This window comes from Macaca nemestrina, chromosome 14 (assembly GCF_043159975.1).
Source record: "Macaca nemestrina isolate mMacNem1 chromosome 14, mMacNem.hap1, whole genome shotgun sequence".
Classification (NCBI taxonomy): Eukaryota; Metazoa; Chordata; class Mammalia; order Primates; family Cercopithecidae; genus Macaca; species Macaca nemestrina.
This window is the reverse complement of record NC_092138.1, coordinates 20,574,445-20,599,283: the sequence shown is the minus strand read 5'-3', so window position 1 is coordinate 20,599,283 and position 24,839 is coordinate 20,574,445. Positions and strand designations below refer to the sequence as shown.

Below are 24,839 nucleotides of genomic sequence, written 5' to 3'. Positions count from 1 at the left end.
TTCTGACTTTTTAATGATTGCCATTCTAACTGGTGTGAGATGGTATCTCATTGTGGTTTTGATTTGCATTTCTCTGATGGCCAGTGATGATGAGCATTTTTTCATGTGTCTATTGGCTGTATGAATGTCTTCTTTTGAGAAATGTCTGTTCATATCCTTTGCCTACTTTTTAATGGGGTCGTTTGTTTTTTTCTTGTAAATTTGTTTGAGTTCTTTGTAGGTTCTGGATATTAGCCCTTTGTCAGATGAGTAGATTGCAAAAATTTTCTCCCATTCTGTAGGTTGCCTGTTCACTCTGATGGTAGCTTATTTTGCTGTGCAGAAGCTCTTTAGTTTAATTAGATCCCATTTGTCATTTTGGCTTTTGTTGCCGGTGCTTTTGGTGTTTTAGACATGAAGTCCTTGCCCATGCGTATGTCCTGAATGGTACTACCTAGGTTTTCTTCTAGGGTTTTTATGGTATTAGGTCTAACATTTAAGTCTCTAATCCATCTTGAATTAATTTTCGTATAAGGAGTAAGGAAAAGATCCAGCTTCAGCTTTCTACTTATGGCTAGCCAATTTTCCCAGCACCATTTATTAAATAGGGAATCCTTTCCCCATTTCTTGTTTTTGTCAGGTTTGTCAAAGATCAGATGGCTGTAGATGTGTGGTATTATTTCTGAGGGATGTGTTCTGTTCCATTGGTCTGTATCTCTGTTTTGGTACCAGTAGCATGCTGTTTTGGCTACTGTAGCCTTGTAGTATAGTTTGAAGTCAGGTAGCGTGATGCCTCCAGCTTTGCTCTTTTGGCTTAGGATTGTCTTGGCAATGCAGGCTCTTTTTTGGTTCCATATGAACTTTAAAGCAGTTCTTTTCCAATCCTGTGAAGAAAGTCATTGGTAGGTTAATGGGGATGGCATTGAATCTATAAATTACCTTGGGCAGTATGGCCATTTTCACAATATTGATTCTTCCTATCCATGAGCATGGTATGTTCTTCCATTTGTTTGTGTCCTTTTTTATTTCACTGAGCAGTGGTTTGTAGTTCTCCTTGAAGAGGTCCTTTATATCCCTTGTAAGTTGGATTCCTAGGTATTTTATTCTCTTTGAAGCTATTGTGAATGGGAGTTCATTCATGATTTGGCTGTTTGTCTGTTACTGGTGTATAAGAATGCTTCTGATTTTTTTTTATTATTATTATACTTTAAGTTCTAGGGTACATGTGCATAACGTGCAGGTTTGTTACATATGTATACTTGTGCCATTTGGTGTGCTGCACCCATCAACTCGTCAGCACCCATGAACTCGTCATTTACGTCAGGTATAACTCCCAATGCAATCCCTCCCCCCTCCCCCCTCCCCATGATAGGCCCCGGTGTGTGATGTTCCCCTTCCCGAGTCCAAGTGATCTCATTGTTCAGTTCCCACCTATGAGTGAGAACATGCGGTGTTTGGTTTTCTGTTCTTGTGATAGTTTGCTAAGAATGATGGTTTCCAGCTGCATCCATGTCCCTACAAAGGACACGAACTCATCCTTTTTTATGGCTGCATAGTATGCCATGGTGTATATGTGCCACATTTTCTTAATCCAGTCTGTCACTGATGGACATTTGGGTTGATTCCAAGTCTTTGCTATTGTGAATAGTGCCGCAATAAACATACGTGTCCATGTGTCTTTATAGCAGCATGATTTATAATCCTTTGGGTATATACCCAGTAATGGGATGGCTGGATCATATGGTACATCTAGTTCTAGATCTTTGAGGAATCACCATACTGTTTTCCATAATGGTTGAACTAGTTTACAATCCCACCAACAGTGTAAAAGTGTTCCTATTTCTCCACATCCTCTCCAGCACCTGTTGTTTCCTGACTTTTTAATGATTGCCATTCTAACTGGTGTGAGATGGTATCTCATTGTGGTTTTGATTTGCATTTCTCTGATGGCCAGTGATGATGAGCATTTTTTCATGTGTCTGTTGGCTGTATGAATGTCTTCTTTTGAGAAATGCTTGTGATTTTTGCACATTAATTTTGTATCCTGAAACTTTGCTGAAGTTGCTTATCAGCTTAAGGAGATTTTGGGCTGAGACAATGGGGTTTTCTAAATATACAATCATGTCATCTGCAAACAGGGACAATTTGACTTCTTCTTTTCCTAACTGAATGCCCTTTCTTTCTCTTGCCTGATTGCCCTAGCCAGAACTTCCAACACTATGTTGAATAGGAGTGGTGAGAGAGGGCATCCCTATCTTGTGCCAGTTTTCAAAGGAAATGCTTCCAGTTTTTGCCCATTCAGTATAATATTGGCTGTAGGTTTGTCATAAATAGCTCTTACTATTTTGAGATACGTTCCATCAATACCGAATTTATTGAGAGTTTTAGCATGAAGGGCCGTTGAATTTTGTCAAAGGTCTTTTCTGCATCTATTGAGATAATCATGTGGTTTTTGTCTTTGGTTCTGTTTATCGATTTGCGTATGTTGAACCAGCCTTGCATCCCAGGGATGAAGCCCACTTGATCATGGTGGATAAGCTTTTTGATGTGCTGCTAGATTCGGTTTGCCAGTATTTTATTGAGGATTTTTGCATCGATGTTCATCAGGGATATGGTCTAAAATTCTCTTTTTTTTGTTGTGTCTCTGCCAGGCTTTGGTATCAGGATGATGTTGGCCTCATAAAATGAGTTAGGGAGGATTCCCTCTTTTTCTGTTGATTGGAATAGTTTCAGAAGGAATGGCACCAGCTCCTGCTTGTACCTTTGGTAGAATTCGGCTGTGAATCCATCTGGTCCTGGACTTTTTTTGGTTGGTAGGCTATTAATTATTGCCTCAATTTCAGAACCTGCTATTGGTCTATTCAGGGATTCAACTTCTTCCTGGTTTAGTCTTGGGAGAGTGTAAGTGTCCAGGAACTTATCCATTTCTTCTAGGTTTTCTAGTTTATTTGCATAGAGGTGTTTATAGTATTCTCTGATGGTAGCTTGTATTTCTGTGGAGTCGGTGGTGATATTCCCTTTATCATTTTTTATTGCATCTATTTGATTCTTCTCTCTTTTCTTTTTTATTAGTCTTGCTAGTGGTCTATCAATTTTGTTGATCTTTTCAAAAAACCAGCTCCTAGATTCATTGATTTTTTTGGAGGGTTTTTTGTGTCTCTATCTCCTTCAGTTCTGCTCTGATCTTAGTTATTTCTTGCCTTCTGCTAGCTTTTGAATGTGTGCTCTTGCTTCTCTAGTTCTTTTAATTGTGATGTTAGGGTGTCAGTTTTAGATCTTTCCAGCTTTCTCTTGTGGGCATTTAGTGCTATAAATTTCCCTCTACACACTGCTTTAAATGTGTCCCAGAGATTCTGGTATGTTGTATCTTTGTTCTCATTGATTTCAAAGAACATCTTTATTTCTGCCTTCATTTCATTATGTACCCAATAGTCATTCAGGAGCAGGTTGTTCAGTTTCCATGTAGTTGAGCGGTTTTGATTGAGTTTCTTAGTCCTGAGTTCTAGTTTGATTGCACTGTGGTCTGAGAGAGTTTGTTATAATTTCTGTTCTTTTACATTTGCTGAGGAGTGCTTTACTTCCAACTATGTGGTTAATTTTGGAATAAGTGCGATGTGGTGCTGAGAAGAATGTATATTCTGTTGATTTAGGGTGGAGAGTTCTGTAGATGTCTATTAGGTCCACTTGGTGCAGAGTTGAGTTCAATTCCTGGATATCCTTGTTAACTTTCTGTCTCATTGATCTGTCTAATGTTGACAGTGGGGTGTTAAAGTCTCCCATTATTATTGTATGGGAGTCTAAGTCTCTTTGTAAGTCTCTAAGGACTTGCTTTATGAATCTGGGTGCTCCTGTATTGGGTGCATATATATTTAGGATAGTTAGCACTTCCTGTTGAATTGATCCCTTTACCATTATGTAATGGCCTTCTTTGTCGCTTTTGATCTTTGATGGTTTAAAGTCTGTTTTATCAGAGACTAGGATTGCAACCCCTGCTTTTTTTGGTTTCCATATGCTTGGTATATCTTCCTCCATCCCTTTATTTTGAGCCTATGTGTGTCTCTGCATGTGAGATGGGTCTCCTGAATCCAGCAAACTGATGGGTCTTGACTCTATCCAATTTGCCAGTCTGTGTCTTTTAATTGGACCATTTAGTCCATTTACATTTAAGGTTAATATTGTTATATGTGGACTTGATCCTGTCACTGTGATATTAGCTGGTTATTTTGCTCGTTAGTTGATGTAGTTTTTTCCTAGCATCGATGGTCTTTACATTTTGGCATGTTTTTGCAATGGCTGGTACTGGTTGTTCCTTTCCATGGTTAGTGCTTCCTTTCAGGGTCTCTTGAAGGGCAGGCCTGGTGGTGACAAAATCTCTAAGCATTTGCTTGTCTGTAAAGGATTTTATTTCTCCTTCACTTATGCAACTTAGTTTGGCTGGATATGAAATTCTGGGTTGAAAATTCTTTTCTTTAAGAATGTTGAATATTGGCCCCCACTCTCTTCTGGCGTGTAGAGTTTCTGCCGAGAGATCTGCTGTTAGTCTGATGGGCTTCCCTTTGTGTGTAACCCAACCTTTCTCTCTGGCTGCCCTTAACATCTTTTCTTTCTTTGTGCTGGTTACGTAGTTCCTCCTTTAGGTCTGAGAAGTTTGATCAACTGAAGCCTTCTTCTCTCAACTTGTCAAAATCATTCTCCATACAGCTTTGTTCCGTTGCTGGCGATGAGCTGCGTTTCTTTGGAGGGGGAGATGCGCTCTGATTTTTTGAATTTCCAGCTTTTCTGCCCTGCGTTTTCCCCATCTTTGTGGTTTTATCTGCCTTTGGTCTTTGATGCTGGTGACATACTGATGGGGTTTTGGTGTGGGTGTCCTTTCTGTTTGTTAGTTTTCCTTCTAACAGTCAGGAGGCTCAGCTGCAGATCTGTTGGAGTTTGCTTGAGGACCACTCCAGACCCTGTTTGCCTGGGTATCAGCAGTGGAGGCTGCAGAAGATAGAATATTGCTGAATAGCAAGTGTTGCTGTCGGATTCTTGCTCTGGAAACTTCGTTTCACACCAGCCATGTGAGGTGTGAGGTGTCAGTATGCACCTAGTTGGGGATGTCTCCCAGTTAGGCTACTTAGGGGTCAGGGACCCACTTGAGCCAGGCAGTCTGTCCATTCTCAGATCTCAACGTCTGTGCTGAGACCCACTGCTCTCTTCAAAGCTGTCAGACAGGGTCATTTACATCTGCAGAGGTTTCTGCTGTTTTTTGTTTAGCTATGCCCTGTCCCCAGAGGGGGAGTCTTTAGAGGCAGGCAGGCCTCCTTGAGCTGCGGTAGGCTCCACCCAGTTCAAGCTTCCCACAGCTTTATCTACTTAAGCCTTAGCAGTGGCGGGTGCCCCTCCCCCAGCCTCACTGCCACCTTGCAGTTAGATCTCAGACTGCTGTGCTAGCAATGAGGGAGGCTCCATGGGCGTGGGACCCTCTGGACCAGGTGTGGGATACAATCTCCTGGTGTGCCGTTTGCTAAGACCCTTGGTAAAGTGCACTATTAGGTTGGGAGTTACCCAATTTTCCAGGTGTTGTGTGTCTCAGTTTCCCTTGGCTAGGAAAAGGGATTCCCTTCCCCTTTGTGCTTCCCAGGTGAGGCAATGCCTCGCCCTGCTTCAGCTCTCGCTTGTCGGGCTGTACCAGCTGACCAGCACTGATTGTCCGGCACTCCCCAGTGAGATAAACCCAGTACCTCAGTTGAAAATGCAGAAATCACCCGTCTTCTGTGTCGCTCGCACTGGAAGCTGGAGGCTGGAGCTGTTCCTGTTTGGCCATCTTGCTCAGGAACCTAGGCTCTTCTTAAGTTAAAGAGGCACAAACATCTCTGTGAAATATTTGTATATTAGAATAAGCCCTGTATCACCTCCGTGGCCTTGATCTGTCATACATACACAATAATAATAGACATTACTGGTAGAAAGTTTGTGTATTACATTTACATTTTATTTTTGTTATTTCAAATTATTTTAGAATAGAAAATATATTGTAAAGGCACCTAAAATGCTCAAGAATGTCGCTTCTACTACCCTCTCTGGAATTGTACTTATTTCTACTCCATTAGTAGAATCCTATATCTGGATTCATGGAAGTTCATGATATAAAATCAGCACAGATTGGAAGTAATGTTTTTCTCTCAGGCTGGCTCATTTCACTTATTCTGAAGATGAATACCCAAAGACCTTAGAAAAACCGCATTCCTACTATTAAACCAAGTACCATTGTCCCTGAGTCATCTGGGCCATTGAAGTGAATGATCTCTTTTGCAGGATGAATTTTATGTATTGGCTGTCAGTATATACCTAACTAAACTATAAAGCTAACTTCTAAACCTCATTACATTTTGTTTCATTGCAAGTTCACTGAAGTAAGCAAATGTTCCTTTATTTTCCCACCGCAGTGGATCCTTACAAAGCTAGAAGAAGCAAGAGAACCTTCTCCAAGCCTCTGACAGAGAACACTGCCTGAAGACACACAGCAATAAGGAATTACAGCTCCTAGACTGTACCTTTCAAAACCTGTTTGGGAAGCATATTACAGAAATAATTTCAAGTACCCTGTATTTTGGATGATTAAAAAAAAAAAACAAAAAACAGAATCAGGTAAAACAGCTATGTGATTAAAATATTTCAACTCTTCAGCAATTACCTGGTTTTCTAACTTGAATCATGCATCTATTTATAATTATAATTATTTTGTAAAAGAAGAAAAAATTATGAATCTTAAATATTTGCTCCAAGTTTTTCTCTGTAAAGGTGGAGAGGCTGCCTGTAATTCATCTCCACATGGAGCCAAGTTTAATGTTTCTAGTTCACATTTTGAACTTCCATCATGCTTATTTCAGACTCCCTGAGTGATGGGTAAACAATCAAATCAAACATTGCCTCAGTGGTATCAAGAGAACTTTGGTGGTGGTTTCTTTAGAATCATGAAGTTCTTTTTATAGACAAATATTTTGATATTATTTTCCTTATTTTTAATATAAAGGATAGGTTTGAATTATACTTAAAATGCATAGTATGATTATTTAAAACAATCTTTTAAAATACAATTTATAACATAGATTGAAGCCTCCCCTTAAGAAAACTTAAAGAAATTAGTATGCTACTCAAAAAAGGAAGTCTCTGAGAACTTTAGGGACTTTGAAATATTTCCTCAAGCGTATTTCATGAGATCTACTTGGTTTATCCAAGTCATGTTTTTAATAGACTGCTAATATTAAAGGAGAATATCTAAAGCCTTAACAATGCCTACTTTCCATTCACTGTTAACATGGAATATACAAAATTCCCAACATCTTAGATACAGTGAATTATGCTTCCAACAGACAGTCCTTCTCATAAGTGTATGTACCCTGAAATCTAGCCCAATAAGCTGTCCTGTTGCCAACAGATTGAGAATTTCTGGTTTGCTTTCTCTACAGTTATTCAAATGAGAGTCACTCTTCTAAATTTACAGCTTATCACAGAAATCATCAGCTATACATTAGTAAAAATAAGGACATGAGGTTTTCTTTCTTGATTTTTGTCCAAGATCTTTGCACCTTAATATTAATGGATTGTTTCAGGTAAAAGGGAATGAATGTATGATTGTGAACTATGAAGAGAATGATGCAGGATCCTATTTAGATACTGAATAATACAGAGTATTCAATGCATGTTGTATGTGCCACCAAGTTATTATAAACTGTTTTTGGAATTGAAGACTCTGTATAGTCAATGGTTGTGAAATTCTTCTCAGGCTCCTAAAACCCTTGCTTTGTTGTAAAAGCTAAAATAAACAGCATGCTATATTGTAATTGTTATTTCTTGCTGACCAAATCTACTTAATGCTTCTGATTTCTCTCTGATGACTAAAACACATTGTTTATTCTCAGTAGTTTCTCCCAAAATGCTTTTTGCTCTGCTGAACTTAAATTGAATCAAACCACACGTTTCAAACCACATGAAAGTGTGTTTCCATGTTGACCTTTTTATAAAAAAAAGAAAAAAAAGTGCGTATTTTCTCTGTTGCTAAGCTCCTCCAGTTTTGCTTTTGTCAGAATTAAACCTAAGAGTAGAGGTAGTCAGAGAGCTTGCATCAGATTGTCCTCATCCAAAACAAAATACTTCATTACCCATTCCAATGTTATGATTTCACCAGTCTCAGAAAAATTACAGCCCCCTGCCTCCCTGGGTGTAGTGTCGTGAAGCAGAAAAGCCTTACACAAATAGTAAACATAGAAATTCTGGTGTCCTCTGGCAGCCAGCAGGAGTGGGTCTTGTAACTAGTCCACATAGAAAGGATAGTGCCTGTCTTTCTTGTTCCCTTGCCATAAGAATCATGAAATATCTCTTCTTCTTCTTTCCCTGCCACTGGTTTACACGTCACCTCCTCCCATGGCTTCCTTGTCTCTAGAGGGACCCACACTTCTTTCAAGAGCCACATCGTATCATTTGTTTTAGAAGCTTGTCTTCATCTAAACAAAAACACTAAGAACATCAGTAGATCACTAGATAACGAGTCAGTGTTTTTAGCATCACATTTTACAATTTAGTTTTTGTTTGATTCTATAGCCCATTTTTCTTGAAGGTTAGAATATACAATCGTCTTGTATTTGAAAACCATCTGCCCTAAATTACATTTAACTACAATAAATGGCTCTCTGCTGGAGAAATTTAAGCTTGTCTTAAGTTGTTTGGTGGTGGCTATGGAATGAGGTGTTCAGTCTTGTGCCCCTTCCATGTATTATTTGCTAACTCTATTATTAGGCCCTTAATTCCAGCATAGCATGTCTTCTGGTCTATGATAATTATGTGAGGACCAAGACAGAGTTCCCTGCCAACTCTCCACCAGAAAATCATAAGTCATTGGAAAGAGCAACTTTGATTTCTTCACATTTAGAAAATACTCTCTGAGCCAAAAGGCACGTACACTTCTCCAGTGTCTTCCCTTGTAGAGTGTATATATTTGCTGCTTTTCCTCTACTGTTTGCAAAAATCCCAAGGTCAGTTTAGTGTGGCTGAGTTGTTATCTGGACTCTAAATAATCATTACCACCTGAGGCAGTTCTTACCTACCCCTCTCCTCCACAATCCTAATCCATTTGGAGGCAACTATCCTGTGGCCTCCAAATGAATCAGTCTTTCTTAGACTTACATGATCTTTTCTATAATAATTCTCTCTCTCATTTCTTCTGATGGTAATAGCAGTAATATATTGTTCCAGTGAATATCTGTGCACCTAGCTCATCTCATAGAAACATCCCACACAGTAGCATCGTATTACTGTCTGGTAAAAAGTAAGATTAAATTAAAAGGACTCTACACAGTGCTGAATTTCCTGCACCTAAATTATCCAGTTATCACTTGCCAGTATTCGTTGATCCCTCAGGCTATGTCAAGTGCCCCTTCACGTAGGCCCCTGTATTAAAAAGATTGGGACAATATACTTGATTAGTTTGCTTGTAGAAGCTCAAAGTATGTGCCAAATACATTGACAGTGGATGCTTTGGTGGCTCAGCCAACACAGATCAGAGAAATCTTTTCGGGTTCCAGGGCTATTGCTTGTTACCTTTTGTCAGGATCAACCCAAATCCTCAGGGATGCTGTTTTTCCACACTAAGTCCTAACTCATTAGTGGGTCATGAAATCAACTCAACAGCTCAAGACCAGTATATTTTAAAAGTGAAATAAAAAATAGAGGAACAATAGAGCATGTAAAATGGTTAAGTATTGGTTCCTGTTTCAGCGAAATCTTCTATTTACTGTGTATACGGGGTCACAAGATAAAGTGTTTCCTATTATGAAATGCAATTGAAAAAAAGAAAGCTTGAAAGACTCTGCAGGAGGCATGGGCCATCCAGTGACTGTTGGAAGAGTCTGGATTGTGTGGAGCCTGACCTTAGATAAGGAGCAGCAGATCCACAGCTCAGGAAGTCTAGAGAGGCTCAGCACTTTCTCTTTTGAGTGAGAAGATGGAATCACTCGTTTGGTTTCTGAAACATTTTTCTTCTCTGCTGTGTATCAGGCACCTCGTATGATCCAGTGGAACCAGAAAAAGCATAGAAAAATCAGATCCACAAACAGCACCCACAAAAGGCCACAGCAGTCTTTTGTTTACCTAGATGTACTTTAACCTCTTTACCACTAGGCATTTTACTATCATAGAATTGGGGACAGACATTGTCCTTTGGAGTCCGTTGAATTTGCACCATCTTCCTTTTGGCTGATTGACCATACAGGTGGCAAAGGCCTTTAAAAATGCGGAGCTAATATGTAGGGCACATTCTGGTGGGGCCAAAATATTCACTATGCAAATATCAATGCCTTTTTACTAAAAACAGTGGATTTCCTCATTGCTTTAAGATCCAAGGAGAAAAGGTAAATAACTCACATTCCATATGCAGGACTCAATACAGACTTAGTCAATCTGATTTTCTTTGGTGCTATTCAGTATAGCACAACTCTAAAAGGAACCCCATTCACTCTCCTGCTTAGTCCTTTGAAATATACTTTTGAAGTTATTCCTTATCATTAATGGCAACCTAATCAAGCTAGGATTCGTCAGTTAAAATTGCGATTCTTGTAATCTGTACTGTCCATTTTTGGCCACTCCGACTGTTAGAGCAAACTTTTCTCCACTGTCACAATTGGTCTCAAGTAGTATTTGTTTCAGGACTATCCGAAAAGCAAAGCCGGCACATTGAGAAGATACAGAATCCTACTCTATTACACATCTTACTCATGTTTCTTTGATTGAAACCTTTTTCTACTTTATATTTCCTCTTTTGTAAAGTAAATTTTTCCATGTCGTTTAAAAAATTTTTTACTTTAGAATTACAGATGAGTTCTTTTTTAAAGCATTATGGCATTTAAAAAAAAAAATTTTGGTTACCCAAAAAGCTATACAAGAAATATAACTTCAATTTTTTTAGGCTGATATGGGTATTTTTTAAAGTTTTTATTACTTTATACAAATACAAATTATAGTTTAACACCTGCTATGATGATAGATATCACACTGTTATGATAGAAAAATCCCTGTCAGTCATTGAACTATTCATTTAGTGTTACTCTGATACCTCAATAATGTGCTCCTTCTAATGAAGTCCTTGTAACAAGAAACCCTGTGAGATTGGTATAATGAGATATCTAATAATCAGAAGTATAATTAAAGTAGAACATGTTGGAAAATCCCAACATTTCCTGTTATGCCATCGTACCTCCGGTGTTCAGTTCATTACTCAAAAGTTCCCAATTCTCGGGCTGAAAAGCATTCAAGTAAAAATGTAGCATAGATTACACTGAAATATTTTCAATATCGATGATTTAATAGCCACACTCACAAACTATTAGGAATGGTATCTGGGACTTGTTACAAGGTCAGATAGATTGTTACAGACTTTTAAAAATAATTATCTCTGTATATGACTGTGTATTACATATAAAAATGATTTTTTCAGGAAAGGTGCACTTTAAAAATATTCTCTTGCTAGTTTTTTTAATTGATCAAATAGCCTGTGCTGCTTTGGAATGTTTATTCTTTAATGAAAATATGGTCATTGATCATGATCGTTTTAAAAATATCTATTTCTGCATCGCTGCAGGATTTCCTACACTTTTCTGTTCCTCATTCCTCTTTTATGTGTGCTTGGCTCAGTTGCCTGTTACACAGTCTCTGCCTTGGTTTTGTGTATTCTAAGATAATTTATAAACACAGATGTTTACAGTGAAGTTCTTCCTTTTGAAACTAATCTTATTCTTTTATTCCTTTCTCTAAAAATTGGTTGGCCATGCTCACTAATGACTTTCTTAACAATAATCATTTCTTGGTATTGGTAGATTTGGATTGCATGGTAAGATGACTGTCCATTTTCACCATGTATACCTTTGTCAAATAAAGATTTCTGATCTTTGGTCTGCTTCTGTTTTTAGTTTTTTGATAGAACTGGAAACATTATCAATAGCTTACCCTTGCCTATATAAATTCCACCCTCTTTGGGGCTTAAATAAATGTGAGTAACAGATTGTCCAAGGCCCTGATTTTTCAGTCAAAGCAGGCGACATTCCAGCCCTGCATGATCATTGCTGACTAAAAGCTTGGGGGTGGTATGGTATAGTACCTAGTGAAATCTATTTTTTTTTTTTTTTTTTTTGAGACAGAGTCTTGCTCTGTCACCAGGCTGGAGTGCAGTGGCACAATCTTGGCTCACTGCAACCTCCATCTCCCAGGTTCAAGCGATTTTCCTGCCTCAGCCTCCTGAGTCGCTGGGACTACAGGTGCGCACCACCACACCCAGCTAATTTTTGTATTTTTTAGTTTTAGTAGAGATGGGGTTTCACCGTGTTGGCCAGGATGGTCTCAACCTAGTGAATTCTTAACCACCGACATTCTGCCTCTTAACCTTAGAAAACTCCGCATGACTCATTTCCCCAGTAAGTAATGAGTATATTGAATGAAGGGCCAGGAGGGAATTTTCTACTGGCAGAATCAACATTGGCAGAGGTAATTCACCTCTGATATTGAGAGTCTAGCCTTTCCACGCCTTAAGAAAATATTGTTACCACCCTTTGAATGACTTATTTAACAGCCCTCCTACAACTAGAATATGGAAAGCCATCATTTTCTTGTATGCTTTAAGTGGTCAGCCAACTATAAATTAACAAAAACTCAATGCTAGAAAGTGCTTGAAATAAGAAATGGAATTCTTCATTGTTTAATTTCCCCATTACTGGATTCTGTTGAACCCTTTTTATGTTAATTGGCTAGTGAAACCCAGTCCATAGCCTCTAGCCCATCATGGGTGGGGAGGGGGATTGTCTTGTATTTTGTTTGTGCTTCTAGATATCCTAAAGAGCTCCACTCCCCTCTCTCTGTTCTCGTGCAAAATTGTCTCGGCTATTTCTGGACCTTTACTGTTCTAGATAAATTTTAACATCAATCTGTGAACTTCCACAAAAGTTGTTGTTATTGCATTGATCTCTTGAGTAAGGATTCATTTTTTTAAAGTTAGATGTTGCTATTGTAGAATCGCTACATATCAGAATAATTTGTCTTTTTCAGCACTTGGAATTGTTCCCACAGAATGGGGACGCATGGTTCCATAAAGTATGTTAGCCAAACGAGGTGCATTTTATAGACTGATTTGAGATAGACACTTCATACCTTATATCCCCAAATGGTGTGTGTGTGCGCAGGCGTGTGTGCACACATGCATAAAACCATCTTGGGCCTTTAGTGTGGAGCACTCTTACTTCCCAGAGGATTCTCCTTCTGCTTGACCCAGCCAGCTACTGAGGGAACTGCAGCATGCCACGATGATGCGTACAGACTGGCCTTGAAAGGAGGAATCTTAAGAAAGTTTCCGAGTTACTATTAAGGCCACAGCATTTTCCTGTTTAGGAGCAGAACCATCAGTCAACCATGAGCTCTAAGAAACACAACATAACCCAATGATAATAGCAGAATGGTATATTCTTAGCCTCCTCAGAAAGGCACAGCATACATAATTCAAACAGCAAATCTGTGGTGGCCATCAGAACTTTGGCAGGGTTACATAACATTTGTCAAACAGTGTGGGCTTTTAGCCATTTCATACGTTTACAAGACCTAGTCATATACTATACATTGGGGATAAAAATGTATATATACACACACACACATTTTTCACCAATACAACATACATGCTATCTAGAGCCCATTACTCTATGCCAGCTTTGGCTTCATGGTGATCAAATTGTGGCAAAGCTAAGTTAGATATACTTGTATATCTATTAATTTGGCTTAGAAAATTAACACACAAAAAGAACTAAGTGTTCAAAAAAAAATCTTTGGTGGCAAGTTAAAGGAGTCAGCCTTCAGCATGAGGTGAAAATTAAAAATGTCTCTAAATTACAAGATTTAATAAAAAGCTTCAGACTCATTAGCATTTTTTAAAAAGTCACCCAGATTAGTTCTAGAGGTTTCAAGGCATGATCTATAAACAGGCTCCTTGCTTACATAATTTTAATTGCTATTTTTAAACATATTTGAAATTTAAAACTAAATCAAAGTGGCCTTTAAAAATTCTAGAAAACACCAAATTCAAAAATTACACAAAATATTACAGCCAAAAGTCAAGAAAATAATTATTAAAACAATTTGGGATACAAGGACTTTTAAAGTATTTTGGTAAACTCAAATGTCTTCCAAGTTCCATCACCCATCTCTGTCTCCATGATCTGCGTGGCGTCCTTAGTGCCTGGCACGGGGCTGGCTCTGGAGATGTCAGAAGCACTTGCAAATAAAACAAGGAGTTTGCAAATCACATCTTCTGTTATGGGGGAGGAGTGGGCAGCAGCTTTTAAACAAGGTTGAATTCCCTTAGGTTTAGCTGTAGAATTGTGTCTTTGACAGCAGCAAACACAAAGCGAATGTTGTCTGTATCTGTAGCACACGTGAAGTGAGAGTAGATGACTTTCTCTTTGTCAGGATTCTGATCTTGGTAAAGCTTCAGGATAAAGTCTCTGGCAGCTTTGACATCCTGCTTTGGTCCTAGTCACAAGTGCAATTAGGGGAATAAAGACACAGACTTAACACCATGTCCTCCCAAGAACCATTTTTGTTTGTTTGTTTTTTGAGACAGAGTCTTGCTCTGTAGCCCAGGTTGGAGTACAGTGGCGCAATCTCAGCTCACTGCAACCTCCACTTTTGGGGTTCAAGCAATTCTCCTTCCTCAGCCTCCCAAGTAGCTGGGATTACAGATGCGTGCCACTACATGCAGCGATTTTGTATTTTTAGTAGAGACGGGGTTTTACCATGTTGGCCACACTGGTCTTGAACTCCTGACCTCAGGTGATCCACCCACCTTGGCCTCCCAAAGTGCTGGGATTACAGGCATAAGCCACTGTGCCTGGCCCCAAGAACCATTTTTTAATGTACTCTTGTTCTTATTTGAGATCCTGCTTTGATCTTTATTTCTAGGGAACAGTTTACCTGCAGCATTATTTTTATGGTATCTCATCATGAACCCATAAAATAGTCATATTTTAAAATGTCCTCTGGTATCTAAAAATTGTACTTTATGGCGATTTGTTTAAACATAGTGACCCAATTTGTCTGATTTGGACCACTTTTGAAGAGAAGTAATCCTTGCTAACACATATGGACAGACAGCTCTGGTCTAGGAGAGATAAAAGGAAGAATGTGGGAACTAACATTATCAGGCTGATTTTAAAGCTCGAGGGTGCTATACTGCACAGCCAGTACGGTTAGTAAAAGGGGAAAGAAGAGAGCTGAAACATGAATCCACTAAATATCAGTGTCAAACTGAATGTTTGAGATCTCCTGTACCAGAAACAATTAGCAACAGGGCATGAGACTCTCCTACCTTGGACATGTTATGTAAAAAGAGCTTCAGAGTCCGCCATGTTGCTGGGAAAAGGGATGCCACAGTCTAACATACACATAAGAAGCACCAGGTACTCCAACTGGCACGAGGAATGCACAGATAAATCAAGCAGATCTCTGCCCTCACGGAGCCAACTGGGAAGAAAGCTGAGTGAGCAGAGGATACGACATAGCGTGATGTGGCCAAGAGAGCAAGCGGGGATCAGGCTGCCAAGGGAGCAGAAAGGAGGAGGCACCCCTACTGCAGACCGGATGGGCAGGGGAGGCCATAAATGCTCCCAGAGAAGGGGAGGCCTTTGCTGGGTTTTGGAGAACAACGTGGAGGCAGTGAAGGGAGTTGGCAAGGATATTCCCAGCACGGAGGGAAGCGTGTGTGGAGGTGCTTCGGTGAAAACACACAATGGTGCAACTAGAGCTTCTGTTTGAAGGTGGGAATAGGGACAGAGGGTGTTCTAGGCAGACCAGGGAGACCCTTTTTGCTGTGGTAACTCTAGACTGATGCCCAGGAGGTAGACGAGATCAACACAGAAATACCGTCCACAAGATAGACACTTACCTGTGTATTCTGGGAAATAGCTAATTAGATGAGAGTACATGATTTTCTCTTCCAAAAGATCCTTCTTGTTCAAGAATAAGATCACAGACGAATTCAGAAACCAGGGGTAGGTGATGATGGTTTTAAATAAGGCTTTGCTCTCTTCCATGCGGTTCTAAGTGAAAAACAAGGGACTTGGGATGAAGTAGAAAGGAAATATTTTGGAAACAACATGGGACATTGCCAGTCCATCCATCTCTTCCCTTGCCCTGTCGCAGTCTCTGGACCACTGTCTGCTGAAGCTGGTGAGCATGTGGAGCCCAAGGCAACAGGCCTCCTACTTCTGTTTGCCCCTCCCCAAGCCTCTTACCAACCTTCCCCTTCTGGGTCACCTCTCCTGTTGCATCCCAGCTCTTCTCCAGCCCAAAACTCACAGGGAGGAAATAAGAAAGGCTTTGGTGCAACTTGGAGAAGGAAGGTTCCTACCCACATTTGACAAATTTCCTGTGTCGTGATCATTGGGATTACCAAGTAGGGAAGTGCCAACTTCAGACATGACACGGCCTCCTCAGTTGGTTATGGGCTTCCAGACTGGGCCTCAGCAGTCAAATGACAAGGCTCTTCCAGCAAGGCCACTGCCCCTAGGAATGCTAGACATTGGCAGAGACGGGAGGCAGTGCTACTGTGAACCCACCCTGTGCCACACTTTATAAGCAGAGCAGTGGCCCGTTTGATGGGTGAGCATACTGTTGTTCAGAACGTCCTTTTTTGTTTTTTGTTTTTTGTTTTTTTTGAGATGGAGTCTCACTCTGTTGCCCAGGCTAGAGTGCAGTGGCACGATCTCGGCTCACTGCAACCTCCAGCTCCTGGGTTCAAGCGATTCTCCTGCCTCAGCCTCCCGAGTAGCTGGGACAACAGGTGTGTACCACCACGCCCGGCTAATTTTTTGTATTTTTAGTAGTGACAGCGTTTCACTGTGTTAACCAGGATGGTCTCAATCTCCTGACCTCGTGATCTGCCTGCCTCGGCCTCCCAAAATGCTGAGATTACAGGCGTGAGCCACCGTGCCTGGCCTTATCTGGAATATTTACATAACTTTCCCGAGCCCCTGTAATAGTGGGACCTGGGGAAGGTTACGTAGAAAGACAGTGATAATTTCTAAATGTCAGACATTGGCAAGAAGATACTAAATGCTCCTAATTTACTGAGAGCAGACAGGGCACAAACAAATCTTATCTGTGACAATAATTGTTCTAGATAGCATTCCGTTCTTTCTCAAGTATTTCTAAGAGGAAAGAAATAAGAACTTTCCTGTAGGGAAGGAAGGGATCAGAGTGAAAAACATCCAAGCTCGGCACACACACTCAAGAGGGCCATGCCATCAGTCACTCTTTCCTCACACCTTCCAGACACCCAGGCTCCTTCTGCCACTCCGCACGCTCTGGGGGAATTACGATCTGGAATGTATTAAAGCTTTAAAATTTATTATGATCTTATTGATAATGATCTCCAAGGAAATAAAGTATATGAAAAATTCCCAGACAGTATACAGAGTGGATATAACACAGATCTACAACCAGGAGGGGAAAGTCTGGAGTGGCAACCACTTAATTTTTCTCAAATATTTTGTGATTTTTAAGAGAGGAGAAAGTGTTAATTTCTAAGCACTTTGGGCTGAGATACTGGTCCCTTGTGCACCTTACTAATCTTTTGAGTTTCCTGAGGAACATCACAAATAATTCCTGAAACAAATTTGGAGCCATTTTTTTATATTGATAACTGAATGTCTTGTCTTAACAACAAAAAAATCTCCAGTTGAGAGAGCTGGGCGGCAGCCAAGATTTCTGTTCTTTGCACAATGACACAATTAAATGGGTTAATCCTCCACTAATTAGGTAATATAAGCTATGCTCCTCAGAGAAAAGTCTGCTCTCAAGAAATACAAGATACAATTTGTTCAGTTATTGCCTAATCCTGGACTGAGTCCTTTACTGATTTACTTTCATGCCTTGGAAACAAAAGACATTTTTCTAAAAGGTCAAGAGGTCTTAATGCAAGTTCAGGGGAAAAGATGATAAGGAGGACATGAGTGTTCCACCGCAACTGTCCCCAACCTGACAGAGAGGTGGCTGTGAGGGTCTGAGGGTCCTCTTCACTCTCAGGGCAGCTCCCACTGATGGAATTGGATGCAGCCAGTGCTATGGCCGCTCTGAGGGGACAATGTGTGCCTGACCAGGCTGGATCCATCCCAGCTGCCCTGAGGGGGTCCCTCCCAGGAGACGTGAAGGCAGATGCAATCCTGGGCAGCCCCAGAACAGCTCCAAGCATCCAGCACCACTGCCCACCCCAGTTCCAGTAGGGATCTAATTTGGGAGCACCATGGGCCTATGGAGGTTAGGAAGCCTGTGTGCCCGGGTAAAGTGTTTTAGAGATAGTGCTGCTCAGCGTTGGCGGTGCAGTAGAATCCCTAGTGGACTCTCGAAAGAAGCCTCAACCTAAACTCAGTAAATATGAAATTTTAGTGTTCGGTCCAAGAGATGGCATTTGTAAAACGCTTGCCAAGAGATTCCACTATGCCACCAAGGATGAGAACCTAGGCTTTTGAATAGGTTCCAACCTTCACAGCGCAGTGGATTCACCTGGGGTGCTTTTTAAAATTCCCCCCACTCAGGCCCCCTTCACCACCAATTCAATCAGAATCTCTGGGGTTGGACTCAGGCACCAGGTTTTCATTAAGTCCCTCAGCGAACTCCAGTGTGCATTCAAGTTTAGAACCCGGGTTCCAGGCCCATGATTCTCAGCCTTTCATACATATTTGAATTACCTGGGGTCTTGTTAAAATGTAGATTCTGATGTAGTTGGTTGGGGTTGATTCAGTAAGATTGCATTTCTAACAAGCCATCCCAGTGATGCCTGTGCCACTGGTCCACAGGTCACACTTTGAGTAGCAAGACTGTTGAACCTAATGACGAGGGTCTATTTCCTGACCTGGTTGCCTTCTTAGAAACCACAGAATAGGGCTCTGGCTTCCACAGCTACCCAAACTTCCCGCCTAGCGTACCTCATTGTCACACTCAGCCAGGACCTGGTCATATTCGCTCAGAGCAACCAAGAAAATAATGGAGGTGACACTCTCAAAGCAGTGAATCCATTTCCGTCTTTCCGATCGTTGGCCACCAACATCCACCATCCTGTTGTGTAGAAACACAGATCCTTCAAAGGTTGGAATACATGACACTTTGGGGGAAAAGGACATGAATTATTACAGCATGGAAACCAGCGCTCTTTGGGGTCCTCAATAATTTCTAAGACAGAAAAGAGGTCCTAAGTTTTAAAATGTTTGATGCTGCTGCTTTAAGCAATGAGGGACCACTGGATGTTTCCTGGCAAAGAAGGCAGAGAATGTAAATGACATTTCTGAAGACATGCAGAGGTGACTTGGGGAGCCTGCTGGTTAGGAAGCTAACCAGTGTCCAGGCAGAAAACGCAAACATCCACTTGGGTCCTGTGGTGACCACTGCAGAGTCCCTGGATACCAGACACAAGAGGGACAGAGTAGCCAGCTGTCTTCCGGGTCCCCCACGCTGGACTCAGGACCTGAGCCTATTCTGTTTTCGTGGCTCCTCTATTTTACCGTAAATCCTTTCTGCATTCTCTGGATGCCACCTCTTGTTCCCTATAAAAACCTACAAGTGTCCTCTGTCCAGCACAGAAATCCAAAGCCTCTATCTGTGTCTCTGGGGAAAATTTCAGCAACTCGCAGCCCAGGGATCACGAGCTCAAATGCTCCAGGAATCAGGCAGTTTATGGGAATGAGGCAAGTGGGTTCCCCAAAGTATAAAAACATACACGGCACAACAGCCGGGGGCCCTGTCTGCAGGGAAACCTGCCGCAAATCAGGCAGTTTATGGGAATGAGGCAAGTGGGTTCCCCAAAGTATAAAAACATACACGGCACAACAGCCGGGGGCCCTGTCTGCAGGGAAACCTGCCGTGTACCTGCAGCCAAGCTCTGCAGAACAAAACGCAGGCTTGCCATGACCACAGCCTCTGCCTTTCAGGAGAAACAAGGTATCCAATGTGTTAGCTCAAACGATTTTTAATAATACCGAGTGAGCCAAAGAAAACACATAATGGACCAGATACAGCTGCCAAGTCACCCTCACCCACCCCTACCTCACCGCCCCACCACACACACACCAGTCCCTGAAGACCCTGGGTCGATGTGCTTAGGTGGCCCACAGGCCAACCACCCAGAACTGTTGTCCAGAAAAGTGCAGGAAGGAAAACGAAAAATTCAATCCTCTCCTTGAACCATGTCCTGGAGGTGCGACCACTCCCACAATGACGTGTTCGTGGCTGGCTATCACAGCAGGGAACCATCTGGAAACAGGACATTGCAACTGTCAAAAGGCTGAGCTTGAAGAAGCCATTCTATAAAGGCCTCAATTTCAAAGGTCAGAATTTTTCAGCCAGAAATATCCCACTGGGAGAGGTGCTCTGAGTTGTAAAGCAATAGATTTCACTGGTGAAGGATGTTAAACCCATTCAGCAGACTCTAGAAAGTAATGCAAAACCCATTCTTCACAGTCCAAGAAGGATAAACTTAGAAGAAATAAAAGTCTTTTCTAAAACAAAACAAAAAAAATCCTTGGGAGCCTCTCTCTAAGAGGTTTTGGACATGGCAAAAAGCAGTTAATTGTGAAAATGCCTAGAGAAATTCATGGGCGCACAGGGGGCTACTATTAAAATCAGGGATATGCTAATATAGATGGGGGACATTTTTGAGGGGCTGGACCCGAGGGCTCCCCAAACACAGCAATTCTGGATAGAGAAGCACTGAGCTATAACTGGGGATCAGACAGGACCCGGATGTGGGAGGACTGGTGTGTTGTCTCAACTAGAAAATCATGTGCGATAATTTTTAGGAAGAACAAGGGAAATAGTGGATATAAAAGTGCTTTGAAATGTGCAGTGCTACGTATATGCCCTATATTATTCACTTTTTACCATAACTAAATGCAGTGAAGATTCACTGAAGTCATCCTAAAAGTATTCCCTATATTTGTAAGTAGAAATGCATACATTTTTACACAGCTGTTAGTTTTTATATATTATTCTTCATAGTTTTAATACACATTTTTGTATAAATTCTTAATTTTCTAAGGATAAATCTTGGAGGAGAAAATAGAGGAGAAAGGAAATATTATTCACCTTTAAAGAGAAGACATCGATAATCACTATATTCAATTTGTGGGATACAGAAGTATATACATTTGTGTGTGTGTGTGTGTGTGTGTGTGTGTGTGAGTTACACATAAGAACCATTCCAGGTTCCAGTAAGGAAACCCTTCTTCTCCAAGGGTAATAGGAAGGTGACTTCCTCTCCATTCTAGGGTTGAGATCTACCACAGTTCTAAATACCCCGAGCAGAGAGGGTCACTCTGTCCTAAGAGATATAATCCCTGCTTAGCAATAACACGTTCAAGAATCCATCTGGGGACTTCCACGCCTGGGCGGATTCTTCATGCTCCATCAGGGGGACGGACTTACCGAAAGATGATGTTTTCCAAGTCAAATGGATACTCGATGATGCCGGTGGTGGGCACTCGGACGCGAAGCACGTCTTGTTGTGTCGGCACAAATGATGGTGTAGCGATGCGGTCGATGTCAGTCAGGTAACTGTATATCAGAGAACGAGGAACTGAGTCACCCCCCACTCACAGTGAGCCCCACACAGACACATGAATTCCATCAATGACTTTCCTAAGAGCCAGCCCCAGGCCAGGCTTCTCCATCCTTCCTACGACTGTTTTGAAGACAATATGGGTCAGAAGGACTTTCATGAGCCTTCTGGGACATCTGCAGAGCACTCCGTCTCTGGCTCCTGGGTTCTAAGCTCCATTGCTTCTATTTGACCAGCGAGGGAGACAGTGGGGCTGGAGGGACCAGGATGTTGGAAATGGCTGTCTCCAACGCCCCATCTGTCATGCTCCCTCCAGAGGCCCTTCTCCCTCCCACTCACCCTTGTCCAAGAACATTATATAATGGAGATGCTGTTCTCCAAAGCTTTGCTCAATGAACTAAATAGAGTTTCTAAGAAAATACACAGACGTAAAACAGGCCGAGGAGAAATTCAAAACAACAGCAACAAGAAAAAGTTTTCCTGTTGAAGACACTGGGAAACTATACATCTCCTAAAATAACCCAAAACTTGCCTTCACTTATTTTTGGCCATATATTGAAGCCCTGAGCTTAAAACATATATATTTTTTTTCTGTAGTAAAATAAGAGAATCCTTTAAAAAAAAAACAACAACAACTTTAAGGCCTTTCTAAAAGACATTTTTAGGTAAAATAACTGTAACTCAGGCCCTAGCTAACAAAAGAGTTGGAGATGCAGAGCTAGAGCCCCCTGCAAGCTGAGACCAGCCCTGCCCTGTCCCAGCACAGGATCAGGGGCTGAGCAGGTTCACATGGAGGCTAACCAAGAGGTCACAGGCAAACCCTGTTCACCACATGCCTTCAGCTCCAGAAGCAAAGCACTGGGGCAGCCTTCCACAATCCACCTCCCTACCCAGATACAGTCCCAGGGCTTATCACTGTTTTTGCTGTACTTTGATGTGTGATTATTTGATTTATACCTGACTTGCTCCACCAGACTGTACATTCTCTGAGAGCAGAGAGCATTGGTTGTTTACTACCTGCAGCCCTTACCACAGTGCCTGGCGCATCGCAAGCAGACCTCTCTAGCCAAGGGATTGAAAACCGCTGGCTCAGATGGAGAAAATGAGCAAGTGCCTTGAGTCCTGCCGGTTTGGAAGGTTGGGCAACTGGGTTTAGGAGAGGCTGTTTTCTCTGTGACAGCTCTGCCCACCACCCTAGCCATGCCCCTCGTCCATGTCAGTGGCCTCGCCCCCGTGGTTTGCAGGGTTACATTGAACTGTGTAGCAGGTCTGGTGGGTCTTCCCCAAATGGATCTATATCAAGAGCCCTAGCCAATCCCCAGGACTTCACAGAGGCAGCTAACTCAGGCCACCTCAGCTATGGCTCAGGAACGTCGTGCCCATCCCTGGCTCCTTGAGGTGTCAAAGGCAAACCCTCCTCCGTGGCCCTTTCTTTCCTTCTTCCACCTCCCTATGCTGATCTAACACCTTATTGGGGTTTATTTTCCTGCCTTGAGGCTTTTTTGCACCTAAACATTCCTGTACTTAGATTAGTTGTGCCAACCTGGATTAATGACATTAAACTCTCAGCCCGGGATAAACACCAAAGAAAGGCCATTGAAACCACAGGAGGTGACACTTCAGGCTTCCTCTCCTGCCCAATGCCTTGTCCAGCTCAATGCCTGCTCCGAGGGTGACAGTGGTACCCAAAGGGAAGGAGGCAAATCTGGGGAAGGGATTCCTGAGCCTCAGGGGATGGAAGATGATATGGGACACGTGAGAAAGCTGAGCTGCAGAAGCAGGAGTTATTGCCACTTTAAGAAGGACCCATATCAAACTGTTGCCCAGTGGCCAGACTGAGGAGGCATTGCCCTGGGATATTATTTATTTATTTATTTAAATTTTCCTTTTTTTGAGACAGAGTCTCACTCTGTCACTCAGGCTATATTGCAGTGGTGCAATCAAGGCTCACTGTAACCTCAATCTCCTAGGTTCAAGACATCCTCCCGCCTCAGCCTCCCGAGTAGCTGGGATTACAGGCACAGGCCACCACGCCCAGCTACTTTTTGTATTTTTTGCAGAGACGGGGTCTGCTCTGCTGCCCAGGCTAGTCTCGAATTCCTGGTTTCAAGCGATCCTCCCACCTCTGCCTTCCAAGTCCCTGGGATTACAGATGTGAACAGGAAATGCCCACGAAAGTGAAAATCTGTCATCTGTATGGGACAGCTTGCATGCCGGGACATCTAAATAGAAATCTTCTTACCTTCAAGGATTAATGAATTAAAAGTTGAGCTGTATGGGTCCAAAATACAGTGTGTAGGCCGTCACAGGCAGCCAATAAACAAAGGATTGAGCTTCCTGTGTGTGCTGGGAGCACAGCCTGCCTGTGCCACTAGAGGGCAGCACCAGATCAGCTGCTGATGGGTCAATGGCCCCGCTGCTCTAAACTTGACTTAGGATTTTAGGGCAGTTGGACCGGCTGTCTTCTGATGGGGAAACCCGAAAGGCAGAGGAATATAGAGAGGAGGAAAGTCGAAGCCAAAAGCAAGGGTATTTCTTGTTTATATCAGGTAATTTAAGCACTCCAAAGGAGATCAGTCCCACTTAAGGGACCTCAGATTTGATTGAGTCTCTCACTGGAAACGACAGGCTTAGAACACAGAGAGAGCAGGTGGGCGTCGGCAGGAAGAGAGGTCTGCGATCCACAGAGTGACTGACGGCTTTAGGAGGTGGTGAGAGATGGCACCAAGAGGTCAGGTGGGATACGGAAAAGCGGAGGCAGGTAGCGCTGCCGCTGTGCACCGCATTTCAGCAGCGTTCAGCGAGAAGCTTCTTTGAAGTGTGGCCGAGCTTGCCTGAAAGCACCGCGGGCAGCCAGGCTGGGCTCTGTACTCACTATTTGGCAGAGTCCGACAGCTGGTACTCCCTCCTCCTGTCATAACACTCCTGGATGCCTGGATCTTGCCAGAGCTGCTTGATGGCCTCCACCTGCTCCCCGGAGAGCATGGAGACCTTGTCCACTTCCACTTCTCTGATTATCTGGGCATTTTCCTACTCAAAGAAAAGAGAACCTTGCATCAGGCAAAGGAAAGGAAGCCAACCCATTGGCAATGTCTGGACAAGACTTGCCCTGGTCTGTGGATTTGGAGAGCTCTCACTAGGCATGAGGCATGGTGGGCACCCTCCCAGGGGCTGCTCGCAGCCAAGATACCCACTGCAGCCATGCTGAGTGGAGATGATGTGGCTGCTTAGCTCTGTGGAGAGA

The 24,839-nt window shown here is 42.2% G+C and overlaps 2 protein-coding genes across 2 annotated transcripts in view; one reads left to right on the top strand and one right to left on the bottom strand.

Annotated features, from left to right (window-relative positions):
* Positions 1 to 11,902, top strand: part of LOC105498962 (vacuolar protein sorting 13 homolog A) — a 246,971-nt gene extending 235,069 nt beyond the window's left edge. Inside the window, exon 72 of the mRNA XM_071077637.1 lies at positions 6,408 to 11,902. Coding sequence (XP_070933738.1) covers positions 6,408 to 6,458 — 51 coding nt within the window. The 3' untranslated portion in view covers positions 6,459 to 11,902. The remainder of the gene's footprint in view (positions 1 to 6,407) is intronic.
* A 1,541-nt stretch (positions 11,903 to 13,443) lies between these two features.
* The window catches only part of LOC105498712 (G protein subunit alpha 14), a 221,685-nt gene continuing 210,289 nt past the window's right edge, over positions 13,444 to 24,839 (bottom strand). The window contains exons 3-7 of the mRNA XM_011770984.2: positions 24,471 to 24,625; positions 21,463 to 21,591; positions 18,972 to 19,101; positions 15,932 to 16,085; positions 13,444 to 14,520 (exon numbers count right to left, since the gene is read on the bottom strand). Coding sequence (XP_011769286.2) covers positions 14,330 to 14,520; positions 15,932 to 16,085; positions 18,972 to 19,101; positions 21,463 to 21,591; positions 24,471 to 24,625 — 759 coding nt within the window. The 3' untranslated portion in view covers positions 13,444 to 14,329. The remainder of the gene's footprint in view (positions 14,521 to 15,931; positions 16,086 to 18,971; positions 19,102 to 21,462; positions 21,592 to 24,470; positions 24,626 to 24,839) is intronic.